Source organism: Austrofundulus limnaeus, unplaced genomic scaffold (genome assembly GCF_001266775.1).
Source record: "Austrofundulus limnaeus strain Quisiro unplaced genomic scaffold, Austrofundulus_limnaeus-1.0 Scaffold21, whole genome shotgun sequence".
Taxonomy (NCBI): domain Eukaryota; kingdom Metazoa; phylum Chordata; class Actinopteri; order Cyprinodontiformes; family Rivulidae; genus Austrofundulus; species Austrofundulus limnaeus.
Genome location: NW_013952423.1, coordinates 2,903,857 through 2,920,863, shown reverse-complemented (window position 1 = coordinate 2,920,863; position 17,007 = coordinate 2,903,857). Strand labels below are relative to the sequence as shown.

The following is a 17,007-nucleotide window of genomic DNA, read 5'->3' as shown; positions in this document are numbered from 1 at the left end:
ATATTTGGTTTATAAACTATGACATTTATAAATGTATGAATCATATGGTGAAAAACTGACTTTGAAAAATAAATCTGTTCTTTTTTTCTTATTAAAGGCTAAATAAAACAAAAATATTGGTGGTAATTTTTGACTGTAACTTTACAAACGGCAACCCATAATATCTTCAAGGTTTGACCAGAATAATCACATCTATCATTTAAAACAAAAGGTGGCAGGTGATTAATCTTGCATCTTTCTGAACAAAATGAAACTGTAAAGCTAATATTTCAGTCCTTGTCCTCCCTTTGTTTTGTGAAATACTTCTCAGCATTGATTTATTGATCTGGTTCTAAACTCAGATTCCTCAGATGAGAACAAAACAAAACAAAACAGTATTTTTCCATCTGGTCTTTGAGACAAAATCTCTTTTTGTTCCTTTAAGTGTGTTTTGTTTTCAGTTTGAAGAGCTCAAATAAAAGCTTTAAGCCTGTAACCTCAGACATAATATCTGTTTAACATCCATTTGGTTTCTTTTTAGCCATTTTGACCAGCTCTCCTGAAAAATACCCATCATTTATTACCTCATCTTCATGGGATCAAAATAAACTGTTTCCAGCTCAGAACGTTTGTGGGCGTCGAAGCAGATGTGAAAACAGATTAGAGAAATAAAAAAAAAAGTCTGTAGGTGTAAAACAAAGAGAGGATTAACGTGGGTTCTGCAGGCTACAATCTAATAGGACTGAAAAYGAACACGAGCAATCTGAGAAACGTGTCAAAGAAAACCGAAAGGTTACAATGAAAACGCGTCGTTAGAAGAGAACAAACCAGGATTAATTACAGTAAAAGTATTTAGCTGCTACTAAGTTGTGACAAAACTATAAAAACATTTAAAAGAGTTAAAGCTGTTGAATTAAACAATACTGTCAATAAAATTATAGTTGAAGGAAACAACGCAGATGCTGCTGTTTTTTAAATCTTCCAACTCTTTTACCATCTGAATAAAACCATTAAATAAATAATTTATTCTCATTTAATCTCATGGATTCGCTGAACATTTTCATGCCAAAACATTTTTATGTCAAACTTTGCTTTAACGGTTCAGTCKATGTGGGGTCAAAGGTCGAACCAGCAGATCTTAAATGACCAAAAACAAACWAACCAAGCAAAATAAAAATCTGTGCAACCAAAGCAGGATCTTTAAAGTGAGCGTCGGTAACAATGGCTCTGCAGAAACGTCAGGAATGTCTTCATTTCCTCCTCGGTGTGAATGTTTACTCTCCAAATGTTTTTCTAACCGAGTGAGGCTGAAAAATCCTGGAGAGAAGGAATTTGAGTTAGAGCCAGGTTTACAAAAATACCTTTTAATCGATCTGAGACAATGTAGAAGGAACATTTTTTAGACAAAGTAGATTTTTAACTGATTTAAAAGTCAATAAATTTATGACAACAGAGTTGCTGTGATTTTAAAACCTGGAGAAAAAATCTCATGTTTAATGAAAGCTCTTTGTTTCCATCTAGAGTTTAGTTCCAGGAATCACAGAGGCTCATCGACCCACTTCTCCTAACTAAATATGACCTTATTTTAAATTATGTGTTGATGGCAGCAGATCATGGTCACTGTGTTGTTTTGGTTTTGTTGGACCGGTCAGCGGTCCTCCATCAGACTCTTTCTAGAACTGTTGGAACACGGGCCAGAGCTTTAGAAAGGTTCAGATCCTATTTATAGAGAGAAGTTTGTGTGTCCGTGTTGGATCTGCTGAGTCTTCTCCACTGCCTCTCATGTGTGGAGTACCTCAGGGATCCATTCTTGGACCTCTTTTCTTTTCACTCTACCTGCTTCCTCTGGGTGCCATTCTCAGAAGATATGGCATTGCTTTCCATTTTTATGCTGATGATACCAGATTTAAGCTATTTGTTGAAGTGCATTGCTGAAATTAAATCTTGGATGTATAATAATTTTCTGCATTTTAATGACTAAAAGACAAGAGGTTATGTTGTTTGGGCCTAGTGAGAGTTCTAAACCTCATGTTGACCTGGCCTGTAAAGCTGGATTGCAGCCTTAAATTTGATGCACAGCTCTGTTGTCAAATCTATCTTTTTTAATCTGAGACAACTAGCTTAAGTAAAACCTTTCCTTCTTTGCATCACTTTGAAATGCTAATTCGTGCTTTTATCACAATTTGTTTAGATTACTGTAATGCCCTTTATGTTGGCCTCAGTCACAGGTCACTCTCTAGACTCCAGTTGGTTTTAAATGCTGCTGCTCAGCTTTTAACCACTGCTAGAATCAAGTGCATATTACTCCTGTTTTAGATTCTCTTCACTGGCTTCCTGTACGTTTTAGGATTGATTTTTAAATCCTTTTCTCTTCATTTGATCTGTTCCCTCGTCTCTTAGGTCAGCAGATCAGTTAGTTGTTAGTCGTCCCAAAACTGGAATATTTTACAACATATCAGGCAAACGGAGTCTCATGTTTTAAAGTCTTCTCTTAAAATGTACTTTTTCTCACTGGTTTTTAACTCGGCTTGAAGTGTTTTTATTTCTGCCTATGCAGCCCTTTGATCAACTGTTGTTTTTAACGTACTTCATAAAGCAAGCTGAAAAAAACCAAGAGTCGGAGTTGTTTTGGTTAAATTTCAAAAAACATCACACAGGATGAGTCGGTGCTCAGACTATGTGTTGGTGAGGACTCTCAGGTACTACCTCACCAAATTTAATATCAGAATCTCTAAAACTGAATGGGGTTTGGCCATTTTTGTGCCTGAGGGTCCATCAGACGTGGCGGCCATCTTGAATTTAGCGGTCTCCCAAAGTTAGCTCAGCTGTGGATGACCAGCCCACGTTTATTATTTTTACTTTTATTCCAAATTGACCGATGCTGAACCACAGTGGTGATAATTTACAGTTAATTAAGGAAAAGTACAACTACTTACGTTTGATTTTGTGCGTTAATCGTACACTTCTTTTTATTTTGTAATGAAAATCAGCATCATTAAGAGCATTATTAACAATAAATCCACAGTATTTTTGTATCTTAACTCTAAACTTTGAGTGGGGAAATGTTTTGTGCAACATAATTTATATTTTTGACATAAAGTCCTGAAAAACGGCAGAACAAGTTTAAAATGTCACATGTGGCACCTTTATTTTGATCAGTTCTCATTATAAATGTCCAACCGAACATACGGTTCCCTTTTATCGAGTCCTGTAGGTCCAGTTCGCTCCGACAGGCGGAGCTGAGCAAAACGTTTTGCTGCTGCTGGTCCTTCCGCCTCAAACTCCCCCCCACCCCCACCCCCCGCCCGAAACAAACAGCCGCAAAATTCAACAAAACGTTAACGACAGCGGGAGCCGCTGTTCAAGTCAATGGCATGAAGGCTGAATTCAAACAACTCCAACTGAATCAGGCACTTAAAAAGTTCTGTTCATAAATGAGTCGTGCCGTTCAAGACTGAAGCTGGAGTAGTGTGCAAAAACACTGAATACAGGAGATCTGTTAAACATGCAGAGCAAAATGTAAACATAAAGAAAAATACCTAAAGACACTTTTACAAACTAAGCTTAAATACCCAAACAAAAAGGAAAACAAAAAGTTATACTGGTTTACAGAGTATAAACAGAAAACAGCTCGTCTTCAAATGACTCAGTGGCGTTTCGTCGTCAAACAGAACAAATCAAACGAGAAGCGAAGCAGAGAGAGAAAACTGGTCCAGTGGAGCTGTGGGGGGACTGGGAGGGTCCAGGCTCAGAGCCTTCAGAGGAACTGGTTTGTACTTTTAAACTTCAGCTTGAACCAACAAAGCTTAGGATGAATAATTCAAAATATTTCACTTTAAGCGTCAGCTCGAACAGCAGCCTTTGGCTGCAAACACTGTTCAACGGTCACTAAAATATCTGAAGATAACTGGAGTTTTCTTTTACAAAATGTACATTTCATTTAACCAAATCTGATCAAACATAAAAGTACATCTATTTAAAATATGCTTTTCAGCAAACCTAGTTGCTACAAAACAAACAAATTAATAATCTGGAGTGGCAGCACGTCTGAAGCAAAGTTAAAGTTTAACAACGAAATAGAGTGTGGATGATTAAATCAAACCAAAGCCAATGTTTTTTTGTACTTTAACTCTGAAACTTCAACAAATTTGGCAAATGAAGGAAAAGCTTGTTGGTTTTCAGAAAATCTAAACTCAGTGTTAGCATGTCGAGCTAACAGAATTAACATAAATCTTATATTTGTGAGTTATCTTGGTGTTCCAATCTCAACAATTATATTGTTAAAACTAGACTCAACATTTTGCCTTTTTAATAGCATAAAATTAAAAATATCTACATTTCAGACAAGTCAGCTCTTGTTCTTGTACTTTGACAGTTGTGTTTATAAAATAAAAGAAAACAAAGAACCGTAAAAATGGGACTAACGGGCTAATCGGGTCAGTACCACCGCTAATTTTCACTGAGCTAGAAACAAAACTAAGAGTTTATTGGCCGACAACATAATAGTGAGAAATTAACCTTTTTTTAAATTAAAAAAGTAGTCAACTGTGAGTTTACGTGGATTATATCCTACCGTAATCAGAATATTTATTATTAGCATATCTGGCTAACAAAGATTAGCACAATGCTACCTGCATCATCAACTGCATCATGAAGGGAAATGTTTATTTATTCATAATTTATCTTTTTAATTTCAAATGAGAGAACTGTGTCCTTATGTAGCTTACTTCCGTTAGAATATCATGCTAATAAACATCCCAACAACTAAACTAAAAGGTTTTCCTTTCAAAATCTGAACGTACTTTGTTTTGCTGCAGTTTTACGATTTTTAAAATTTTCTCACAACCGTTTTGTTCACTTCAAAGTGAAAAGCGTTTAAAAGGTGTACAAATTTGCTCCTCTAAAGTTACAGCTTTACCGTTTCCTCCTCCCCAACAATAAATACAGGTTTGAGATGAAGCAGAGCCAAAACGGTTACAGTAGATCCTCTGCTGTGAAAATTATTACTGCATCATGAAAACATCACTCTGTAGGTTTTGTTGTTGAGGATAAATTAAAAAAAAAATCAAAGACAAATAAAACAAAAATGTGAAATCCCATGGAGTCTAGTGAAGCACTTTGGTGCATCTGCTCAGAACTCATGCTCTCACTCACAAATAATCTGTTACATTAAACCAAACAGTCAAATAAATCAGAAAATAAACCCAGCTTCTGGTCAGTCCTTAAAATATTCTCTCTCTAAACAACTCTTCAGCTTTTGTCACCGTTAAAATATTTAATGACATGTTTTTTAGCTTTAAATCGAGCCAAAAAGTAAGAAAAGAAAAGAAAAATAAAGATAATATGGCCATAAGCTACATATTGGAAAAATAAACAGCACCTTTGTGTATTAGTTTCAACGTTCGGGTAAAATAAAATATATCGACAAATTGGAAATATAAACAAGGTTGTTTTAAATATGAAAAAGCATAACGGTACAGTAGGTGTGCAAATCTGAAACATCTGTGGCACAAAAGCAAACGGGAAAGGCTGATTTAAAGGGATACCTCGTTGTTTTACAGGGAGTGATGGCACTAAACCCTGCTCCGGATATTTTTATACAATCTTTAACACGCTTTTAACAAAAAGACTGAAATACTCATTTCACACCACTAGGTGGCGAAAAAGTCCACAATAACAAAATCTCAAAACAGATCATTTTGGCTGAAAAATGCTTCCGTAACAGCTATAGCTTTTATTATACTCCTTTTAAAATCATGTTTAACCTTTTCTTAAATGTGCTAATCTGAGTTGCGTGGTGAACGATTCAGGATAAAATGAGTCAGAAGTAAAAAAAATTAACATAAACACGCCTTCATTGTTTTATTTTTTTGGTTTCTAGAGCACAAAGTGACCATTAGCTGCTACATGATCAGTTTTAAATTAGATTTTGTGAATCTGTGAATGGTTGTTGCTCGGTGTCGGTTGTCTGGTATTTCTATATTTACCCTCTTCTTTACTTCACTGAAACCTGAAGATCTGTCTCGTAAAGTTATGAATTTAAAATGTTTGATTTGTGTATAAATGTTATGTTATAAAGATTATGCTAATTAGTGCTAGCTTTTCTATGGCCTTTTCAAGGTTAAGTTAGCATGTATGCTAATTGTTGGTTGGCAGCTTGTAATTAATAAAATATTTTGACATTTATTTTCTTTTACAAACATGTAAACATTGAGAGGATAAAACAAAGGATGTGTTTTGCACTCACGATTAGACATGGAAATATAAAAACGAGTGTTAATGTAAAATAGATTATAAACATTTTATCACAATAAAGACCTCCATCTAAGGGGTGAAAAAATAATAAAAATATCCAAAGTAGTGAAGACAGGGCTTAAAATTATTAAAACATTCTTCAGACTTTCTTTGGTGGGAGTGAACGCTGTACATTTAATTATTTTCATTATGTTAAACCGTAAACAAAGCTTTAATATTTAAATTGATGCAAATCACTTTTTACCATCAGACGTTGGGACTGAATCTATTCAGGGCTGTCACAATTCTTCAGTGTAGTTAGGAAATTTAACGTCAATATTGTTATTTTTAATCATCTTTAATTGCTTGAAGGTTTTGACTGAAATGACTTAACGGTGGAGGAGTTCCCCTACATCTGAGCCGTGGTTTTAACCAGTCCTGGCAGATAAATTAGAGTCTGAACAAGTTATAAAAAGTTTTCAAAGACTAAAGAATGGGAGTAATTCATGGTAGCTTAGAATAAAACAGTGGTTTGTTTGCTCTATAAGGTGACACCAGATAAATAATCATTAATTTTTTTGTCATGTTAGAATTGGCACTTATAACGTGTATTTTGTACTTTAACTCACAAGTCTTTGTTTAGATTTCATAGAAATAAACCGTGAATGATAAAGCAGACACAAAAATAAAACATTTGAGGATAATGATCAATAGTATAACCAAAAGTCAGGATTAGATCTCCCATTAATATGATTAAGATTGATGAAACGTTAATGAGTGCTGTATTTCGGAGCCAGATGAGGAAGTCCCGCCTACTCACCCCTCCCACCTCGTTCACACTGTCAATCACAGTGAACATTTCTCCTAAAGCCTTAGCTATGTGGATAAACATGTTTAAAATGTCCATTTGAACAATATGTAAAAACAGAAAATTTAAATCTGAATCTAGAAATATAAAAGGGGCGGGACTTATCACTTGCACTGCAGCTGGCCAGGAGAGGGCGCTACAGAAAGTTATCTGGATCATTTGGGGCAATAATTCTATAAAAACGCAGGTTAGTTAGCTGTGGGAGGGCAAAAAGAACCTGAGGTAGTTGAGCTACATGTGAGATATGAAGAGTGGTGATGAAGAAAGACTGACAGGAGGAGGGCAGGGCCTAACCGGTGGTTCGGTTAATGTGAGGGGACGATAAAAACATGGAGGTATCCCTTTAAGCGGATGTATCTGAAGCCAGCGATGAGGCAGATCGCGGGCCCTTTAAGGCACGTGGTGTGAGCTAACGAGCAGGACTATAGAAACGCTTCACTTAACAAGCTAGTAAGGTGAAGTCTGAGCTTTCCATTTAGAGCCCTACATTACATTTAAACACTTTATCAGAAAATAACTATAGCTCTTCAGAAGTAGAGTACAATTTCCAAATGAAACTAGCAGACTACAGTACACTGGATGCTATTTAATGAAGTCTGGATGCATAGCATCACCCATAGACGTGAGCTGTTCATTCTGACGCGAGTCTTCAGTGTTTCAGCTGAATACTGAAGCTGATAGTGTTGTGGAGTCCTGGCAATGTTTGTTACAAACTGCTGAGTCATGGTTACAACCTGCTGCTTTGTTTCCGTCTAACAGAGAGGACAGGATCAGTGATTGTCAGGAGTTCAGGAGCGGTCCAACGTTCCTCCTTGAACAAGATGGACCCTGCTGGTCCAGATCCTGGGAGGCGGGGCTAAAAACAGTGTGTGTCWGAGTTAGAGGGTCCGGCTCCTGGCAGACCCACAGGACCAGAACAGGGAGCCGGATCTCTCTCCTCCAGGTTCTGTAGTTTACTGACGCTTTGCTCCGCCTCCACCTTCACGCTGACTCCTCCCTCCTTGGTCTCGGTCCTCTGGGTTTCGGACTCGGGTGGAGGGGGAAACTTAGTGAACCTGGTCCCGTTCAGGTCCTCCTCCAGTTTCACCTGGAAGGGCGGCAGACCCAGCAGGAAGGCCCGGATCCTGCTGGGGGAGCTCAGGTCTGCCGGTTCCTCCTGGCTCCTCAGATCCACGTTTGGGCCTCCGGCTCGGACTCCGGAGCTGGACCGGGCCCCCAGGCTGAAATCCTGCGCCTGATCCTGGAAGCTGGGTCTGGAGTTCTTGGCCCCCGGCGGGTCCGCGGTCCCGTTGACGGCCTGCCAGCTCAGCTCGGGTCCCTCGGCGCTGGTTCTTTTGGGCGCGAAGCGTTTGCTGAGGTTGAGGGGCAGGGCCTGCTCGGGGGGAGGGGTGATGGGGGAGCAGGTGGGTTTCAGGGTCAGGTTCTGGGACAGGGCCTCGGAGAGCCGGCGGGTGAAGGTCTGCAGCTGGGACGGGTCATGGTGCCGGGTCCTCATCAGCTGCCTCACCTGGACGTCACAGTCCAGGTTCAGGGGCAGGACCCGGAGCGGGGGCAGGGGAGGTCGGCTTCGGGGGTCTCGGCCGGCCCCCCTCTGCCCCCCGTCCTCCATGGTGCAGCCCGAGCAGTGGTTCTGGTGGAGCTGGTCCACGCTGGGATGAGGAGGGTCTGGGCTGCCGCTCTTGGGCTGCAGGGTGTAGATGGTGGGCCGGTGCTGTGTGGGGTCTTGGGGGGTCAGGGCGGGGCTGTCGGGGGCCCGCTGAAGGCTGATGCGGCTCCTGATGACGTCCAGGGGACAAACGCCTTTGGTGGGGCTGAAACCGCCCAGCGGACCCCCGACGAAGCGAGGCAGAGCGGAAACGAGGACGGCGGGGGGCGGAGCCACCGAGTCCCCTCGGCTCAGCTTCAGCTCCTTGGCTTTGGTCTGGAAGGAGAAGAGGGGGGGCGACAGGGGGGACAGGTCTGGGCTGAGGGGCAGGTTTAACGGCAGGAGGGCCGGCTGGATGAGCTGAAAACACAAAACAAGATTCTGGATCAGAAACTGAACCGTTTACAGTTCAGCTGAGTCAAAACCTGAGTCCAGACTCGGATCTTTACCCGGTGCGTGGTGCTGCTGCTCGTCGCTCCTCCTCGGCCTTTAACAGGAAGTGGAGCGAGCAGCTGCGGCTCCATCAGCGCTACGTTAGCTTTAGCCTGCCGCTGAGCCCCCAGCTTGGCCTGAGCCATCAGGGTGGACTTGTTCCGAGTGCCCGGCGGCCGTCCTCTGCCCCGTTTCACCACCGCGGGGCCGTTTGGGTTCACGACCGGGCCAGAACCGTCCACGACCGGGCTAGAACCGTCCACGACCGGGCCAGAACCGTCCACGACCGGGCCAGAACCGTCCGCAACCTGCCCATGAGACAAGAGGAGTTTTAACTTTTTTAAACATTTCATTCTTTCTGCAGTTCGGCTAGAACCGTCCACGACCGGGCCAGAACCGTCCACGACCGGGCCAGAACCGTCCACGACCAGGCCAGAACCGTCCGCAACCTGCCCATGAGACAAGAGGAGTTTTAACTTTTTTAAACATTTCATTCTTTCTGCAGTTCGGTTTGATTCTAAATTAGAGGATCTTCATTTCAAAATAAAAGTCTCTGCAGTATAAATTGTGGATATAAGCAGCACTGACTTGTAATTGTTTTGTTAACATAAATTATATTTTGTGTAATAAAAAACATTTGGAAAATGTGTTCACATTTCAGAATAAAAATAATCTGAAGTCTTATTTTTTTTCAAAATAAAAGCTGAAATGAGTTTAATTTCACATTTAATCTGGGCTGTCCTGTTTTTTATTGGGCTTTTGAGACGTTTGTCCTTGAATCAGAACTGAGCGGTACTTACAGCAGTTGGAGGAGGAGGGGGAAGAGGAGGAGGAGGTGGAGGAGGAGGCGCTGCAGGCAGGACCTTCTTCTCCTTGGGTTTTGGACCTGGTTTCCTGCCTCTGTGAAGAGGTTTTCGTCCTCGTATCGCTCTGGGTTTTGGCGAGATGGGGGACTCCGGGACCTTGAAGTCTGCTCCTCCGGCTCTGAGGTGGTCTTCGTACGGCAGCAACAACCTGAGACACAGTTAGAGACTCACTGTCTGCTTCTACGTCTGGATCCTGAGAACATCAGGTCAGAGATCCTCGTTCACTCCAGCTGTGACCCTGCTGTGTGTCATCCATATACCATCAGTAAAAACAATCTGTTTAAAGTACCTGTGACGTCAAATATTTTTATGTATGAATGCATTTTTAGAAAGATAACATTGATAAAATATTGCAAAAGAAATTTCATGTCGCTGAGATGAACAGTTTGCCTGTGAAGTAACAGGAAGTGATGTCAAAGGGGAATGTCTGCATGTGAAGAGAGCATTGTTACAGTGACTAACAACCCAGACTGTAGAGAAGAATCTGTTTCTTTAGATTATTTTGAGTCACTATCAGAGAGATGAAGCGTCAGAGTTTAAATAATATTGTTTTAATAAACAAAAAGCAGAGTTTTATTTGTTAGAGTTCCCCTTTGATGTCACTTCCTGTTTCACTTTGGCTGAAAACATGCTGGTTATGAGACAAAATGGGTTAAATCGTGTGTATTATTCTAACTTTCTTAAATTTAAAAATGTTTTTTGACTTTTTTGCATTTGAAGGATTTGCATGTCACAGGCACTTTAATCTTGTTGTTGTGTTTGTGTAATTGTGTTGCGTCATGTTGTGTTGTGTGTCCAGACCTCTCATAGTGTCTCCTGGTGCAGGTGGCAGCACTGGTGCTTCCTGGACATCCTCCCAGCTCGTTATAAACCACTTTCCACAGACGCTCCATCGTCACCTGAGACACACAAACACTTCACTTCCTGTCTCTTTAAAATTTTCAAAATAAAAGGTTTTATTGTGGGAAATAATTCTGCATAAAGCAATAAAATCATTTTCTGTTCAAAAGTTCTGATGCAACTTTTATATTTTTCTGCCAATAACAAAATGAACGACACAACGAACCTTTTTGTATCCTCCGAGCCGTTTGACCACAGAGAACATGAGGAAGAGGTCAACTGTTGAATCCAGCAGCAAAAATAAAGAAAAATAAAAAAACACGGTCAGTTGGAAGAATTTAAACTAAATAGTTTTTTTTTTGTCTTAAAGCAAAAGTAAAATGCTTTCAGCTCCAGAATAAAGTTCAAGAGTTTTTATTTTTATAACTTTTAGGGTTTGTTGTTTCCTCAAAGATAATCTGCTGCAGCGTCACATAAAAACTAATTTATCCGGTGTTCTTTTTTTAAAAATCCTAATAAATCCCAAAACGATGCGAAGCAGAAAACTGGAGTCCTCACTCTTCTTGAAGCCCAGGTTGGGGACTTTGTGGATGGGCGACCCGTGGTGCTCCATGAAGATGTAGAGCTGATCCAGGAAGAGCTGCTCCTCGGGGTGAGGGAGCCAGCTGCCCTCACAGCCCACCTCCACGCTGCCCATCACGTTCTCCTGCAGGGAGGGGGGATTACAGTGGATCTGATTGCTTCCTGTCCTTATTTATGGTTTTATTTACCGCAGCGTTGGGCTGCACACGGCTCCGGCCACAAACCTTCATCCTGTCGATCCACGACTCCGACTGGCTGGAGGTCGGAGAGTCTCTGCTGTCGCGGCTCCTCCTCTTACGAGGTCGTCCTCGCAGACTGAGAGATGGACATCCTGCAGGAAACGCAGATTTAAAAACATCAATATCCAAACCTTAGCTAAAACTAGAACAATCAACATAAACAGGCTGCAGGACAAGGGAATGAAAACTGTTTGATTTGTCTGTAAGAGCTCAGAGTATCCAGCAGGGGGCAGTGTTGACCCTGACTTTATTTGATATAATGGTTAAAAAAAATAAATAAGTAATAATAATAATATGTATATATTAATCTGAATGCTGGTAAACATAAAGTTCTGCAGATGTTAAATCAAGAGAAGGATTCTGTGGACTTAGTTTTTGTTTTTTTTAGACTAAAATGACAGAAATAATCTGAAAAACTACATAAAACAAAGTGAGGAATCTGCCTTTAGTCTCAGTTATTATAAATACAATGCGATGAGTCAGAGGTCAGGATTTGTTCCTCTGGGCTGCAGAACTAAGCTGCTGAGGTCAAACTAGGAGTTAAGATTAGATATTTTAATCTGTTTGATGCGACTCCAGTTAAAATGAGGACCTGAAGAAGCAGAATTTAAAAATGGAGCTGCTGTTTGAGCATAAAAATAGATTAGATAAAAGTACCAACATACTAGAAAAACGTAGCTTAAAGTTAAAAGAAGCAAATCCAAACCTTAGCTAAAACTAGAACAATYGTCGCTAAATGCTAGCTGAATGCTAGCAGACTCCTCGTCTCCAGGTGTCAGATAATCTGAGGTGTAGAAGCAGCTGTGCACTCACTGAACTGCCAGGAGAAGCAGGCACTGCTCTCCAGGGTCGGGTGGTTGAAGGTGTCCCTGCAGTACATGACCCGGGCGCCGGGCAGAACCTTGATACCCCCCAGAGCCAGCAGGTGGGGGTCCTGCAGCTCGGGGCCCCTGGCTCCGTCCTGGATGCGTCTCTGCAGCGAGCGGTAGCGACAATACTGAGGGTAGCTGAGGACTTTGACTCCTGGCTGCTGCAGCGCCTCGTCTGAGGAGGGAATCAAAGAACCGACCCGTCAGAACSAAACGGACCCGACTCAAATACAAGAAAACATTTGTGTGGTTCCCAGGGCTCGGTCCGTCTCATCGTAGTTATTGTTCAGCTGAGTGTTTTCTCACAATTTGTTACAGAAACTGAAGAGCAATCAGGGTTTTTTTACCCTCAGTTTTGACTTCCAGGAGCTGCTTCTCCTCCTGTGGGTCTTCGGTGGCGTTGCTGCTCGGCGGAGGACTGTGGACGCCGTTGGTCTCATCGGGTGGCGACTTCGGGTTTCTGCTCCAACCTGCCGACTCTGAACAGGACCACTGCACCAGGTCCTCCACCCGGACCACCATCTTCCTGGACACGGCCACGACCTCATCCTAAAGAGAAGAGAGAGCAGCACAACGGCAGGTTTAAACACTAAAATGTTTCACTCCAGCTGATGACGTCTGCCTGCTGTGATTATAAATTAATATCTTTTGTCTTGAAGCTTAAAGAAGCCCCGCCTCCACTTTACCTGTGCAGGTGAGAACGTGGAGCAGGACGTGTTCTGACAGGAACATCTTAATGTTTGTGTGAGAACAGAACAGAATCTACAGGAGGATCAGATTTAAAACAGGAGGTTTTTCTGCTAAAATCTAACCTTTAAATCAGTTTTTATTTTAAAAGATTTCATGTTTTTATTTCATGTTTCAGTTTGAGAAGCTGCTCAGCAACAGATGATGTTTACAACTCACAAACATGAAACAGGAAGTTCCATTTGATAAACTCTCACATCAACTTTTAAACATTACTTTTTATATTTGAACTTTGGTTTAGTATTTACTGAAACTTTATGATATCTATAGTTTTTATTTTCAGATGGAAAATCATTTTTTAATTTTCAGTTCTAAGTTTGAGACATTTTTACTATAGAAAAATAAACTGTAAAATGGTTCTGGTTTTTGTAAATTCAAGATAAATATTTTTTTTATTTTTACTGGATTTATTTTATATTCTGTGAAGATAAAAACAGAGGTTTAATTTAAAATTTGCAAACATATTAAAGTACTTTTTTTTGCCCTGAACATTATTTTTTTCTACAGCATCTCTTTGCATCACTCAAAATAAAAAGTCGACAAAAACTCAGTTTGTAATTTTTGTTCCAGTTGTCATAAAGAAGATAAAATCTGTTTGATTTACAGACCTGACTGGTTACTGGTTCAAAGGTTAAAAACTGAACATTATTGTTCTGATCCAGTTTAAAACATGTTTTAATGATAAAACGTTTACAACAAGCTACAGGAGTTAGCRTGTTAGCATTAGCTTCCTGCAGGGACCTCCTCGAGTCCAGATTCCTTCAGTCCTCTAACGGGCCTCTCAGCGGACTCTGTTCTTCACATAAACACCTGCTGCAGATGTTTGAGAGCTGCTCAGTCCTGATGCTGGATCTATTCAGGGAACAAGGACTAACCGGACCCACCTGGGTCCTACCTGAGTCAGCACCRTAACCCAGAATCTGTAAAGTGTTATTAAATATGTTATTTTATGTTATATTATTAAAAACACTGATAAATCCAACCCATAACTTGCATCTGTGCAAAATTCAAGTCTTTGTTGATCCTCTAACAGACTGAAACTTTTCTCACTCCTGTTCTAACTTTTCTTTTTGTAAAACAGATGTTATTCTTCAGCTGAGCGTGCACGCCGAACAACAACCTAYATCAACTTCCTGCTCCAGTCGGCCTCTTTATGCAGAAACAGGAACTGCTGAACAAAYGCAAACGCTTTGTGAAAATCTGATCATCAGTTTGAATGAACAGAAAACAAAGATATGTATGAATTTTCAGCCTCACCTGAATGAATTTAAACCAGCAGGAGAAAGAAACTTTAGTTTGATTTTTGCAACAGATTGTGTGTTTGTGCTCTAACGCTTTAGATCAGGGGTGCCCAAACATTTTCCCCGAGAGGGCCAAAATGAAAATCTGTCCACGGCTGCGGGCCAATTACAGTAATATAATACATGAAATTCAAATACTTTTTAAAGTAAAGTCCTTTATTTTTAATGATCAAGCTATGCAATGGCCCTCTTTGTCTGTGCACTTGGAGAAAGTCTGCTATACGCTTAAGTAGCAAAGGCTCATGGGACATGTCATAAATTGATAAACATGAGTTTTTGTGGCCTTATGAAGTGTGAAAATCTACATGCAGGGTTAGATCTAATCTAAATATTTCTTGTTGTCTTTCATGTTTCATGTTTAACCCTATTAAATCAAAGATAAGGTCAGAACAATGAATGAAAACTACCATCACTACAGCCCTTTTTATATAGTCATTTGACCAATGGAAATACTGTGTTTCTACCTATAGGATAACAGGTTACAACCTTATAACTTTGGCAACTGTTGGTGGGCCAAATCAAATGGCTTGGCGGGCCAAATTTGGCCCGCGGGCCCCACTTTGGGCTCCTCTGCTTTAGATCATTAAAGATAATAAAAAATGTGACTTTCAGAAAAAAAAAGGTTTCAGACAAGTCATAAGATTTAGGTTTGAGCTGTTTATTAGTTTGTTTTAGAGGTTTACATGTGAGCCGCAGCCTGAATTTATTTTTAAAACTCAACAATACATTTAGAAATCATATTAATAAATCAGAWGTTCAGATTTTATTCCACACTTCAGACACAAACGATGTTAAATAAAACGCTCATCAGCAGCAGAACCTGTTCAGATTCCTGCCTGGAGATGTTTGGTTAAAAAAAGGCAGCGGCGTTTGAGACGAGGATATTATTAGGACTTAAAGAGCAGCTCCGACTAAATAAAGCAGGTCTTTATTCAGCACCTGACAGGAGTCGACATCAGCAGAGCTTATTTTAACACATCTTTATGTTCACTAAAAGACARAAATAAATCAGATTTTACATCATAAATGAGATGATTTGCTGCTGAATTTAATGAATTTTAATTTCTAAATAATTTCTAAGTAAAAAAGGACTCCACTAAAAACAAACTAATAAAAAAAATGTTGAAAACAAAAACAACAATTTAGACAAAACCAGCAGCATCAAACTGGAGTCCAGTTTCAGTCGGTCCTACCTCTCCGTGCTCTCTGGTCCGGCCCTTCGGCGTGTCCTCGGGCAGGAAGTAGAGCCTGGCGCTGGCCAGCAGGTGGCGCCGTGTCTGATCCTCCCATAGTAAGGTCACCTGCAGGAGACAGGTGAGTTTGTAAAAACATGTTTCTGCATCAGTTTCCTCGTTTAGTCTCAAATCTGAAACACAGACGATAAAAACTCAGGTGGAGGTAAACAACGTGACTGATTAGTGATCGCTRAGGTCAAAGGTCACGTTTTCTGTTTACTAAATCATCTGGAGTTTTAACTTAGAAAACGAGCCGAGTCGACTGTTTGAGGTTAACTGAATCTATTCAAATTTTATTTAAATATTACTAACTGCTCCAAGACAAGGATCAGTTTTTCACTTCAGTATTTCGTATTTTAAAAACAGAAACTTTATTAGTAATTAATTTCATTAATCAGTTAAGTATCTTACCTGAAGTTAAAAACCGTCATGTTTTTATATCATTAAAAACAGTTTCATGTTTGGGTTCTGCAGCTCGTGTCTTTAACGTACTGTGTGGGCCTGCAGCCCACAGGGGTCAGGATCCGACTGACGTTCGGTCATCAGCTATACGTCTCCTTCAAACCATGAAACCAAATTTTAATGTTTAAATCTATTTATTCAACATGTTTGTTAGAAATGATCTCCATCATATAAAGCTTGTGTCCAATTTAAGGCCTGCAGGCCAAATGTGGCTCTTTGAATATGCGACCAACATAACAGAACACATTATTTGGGTTTTTTATACCCACAACAGAAATCAATTTGTATGCAAATATGTGATTAACACTAATACAAAACGTAAAACATGCTGATTAGCTCATGCTAGCCTGATGTTTACTAAAATAATCCAACTTTTTTCTCTTCTTTCTTTCTTCTCTCTCAAATCCATCAGAATTACCTTTAAATCATTTAAAGACTACAATAAAATAAGGATTAGAAAATAAAAAATGCCTGACTAGTTCAGTTGTACTAGTTTTTTTGTGAAATTCGGTATAAACTATATGCATTATGTTTCTTCTTTACATGAATATGGTCTTTTTATTTATCCTGATGTGTATAATGATAAATAATATACCAGTAATAATAATAATATGTATATATTAATCTGAATGCTGGTAAACATAAAGTTCTGCAGATGTTAAATCAAGAGAAGGATTCTGTGGACTTAGTTTTTGTTTTTTTTAGACT

At 40.0% G+C, this 17,007-nt stretch overlaps 1 protein-coding gene across 1 annotated transcript in view; it reads right to left on the bottom strand.

Annotated features, from left to right (window-relative positions):
• Positions 1-3,101: 3,101 nt before the first annotated feature.
• zgc:77151 (AT-rich interactive domain-containing protein 5B) overlaps positions 3,102-17,007 on the bottom strand; it is a 26,211-nt gene continuing 12,305 nt past the window's right edge. The window contains exons 3-13 of the mRNA XM_014003925.1: positions 15,796-15,903; positions 12,902-13,103; positions 12,499-12,729; positions 11,671-11,777; positions 11,423-11,570; positions 11,091-11,143; positions 10,826-10,923; positions 9,959-10,172; positions 9,521-9,607; positions 9,176-9,466; positions 3,102-9,086 (exon numbers count right to left, since the gene is read on the bottom strand). Coding sequence (XP_013859379.1) covers positions 7,938-9,086; positions 9,176-9,466; positions 9,521-9,607; positions 9,959-10,172; positions 10,826-10,923; positions 11,091-11,143; positions 11,423-11,570; positions 11,671-11,777; positions 12,499-12,729; positions 12,902-13,103; positions 15,796-15,903 — 2,688 coding nt within the window. The 3' untranslated portion in view covers positions 3,102-7,937. The remainder of the gene's footprint in view (positions 9,087-9,175; positions 9,467-9,520; positions 9,608-9,958; positions 10,173-10,825; positions 10,924-11,090; positions 11,144-11,422; positions 11,571-11,670; positions 11,778-12,498; positions 12,730-12,901; positions 13,104-15,795; positions 15,904-17,007) is intronic.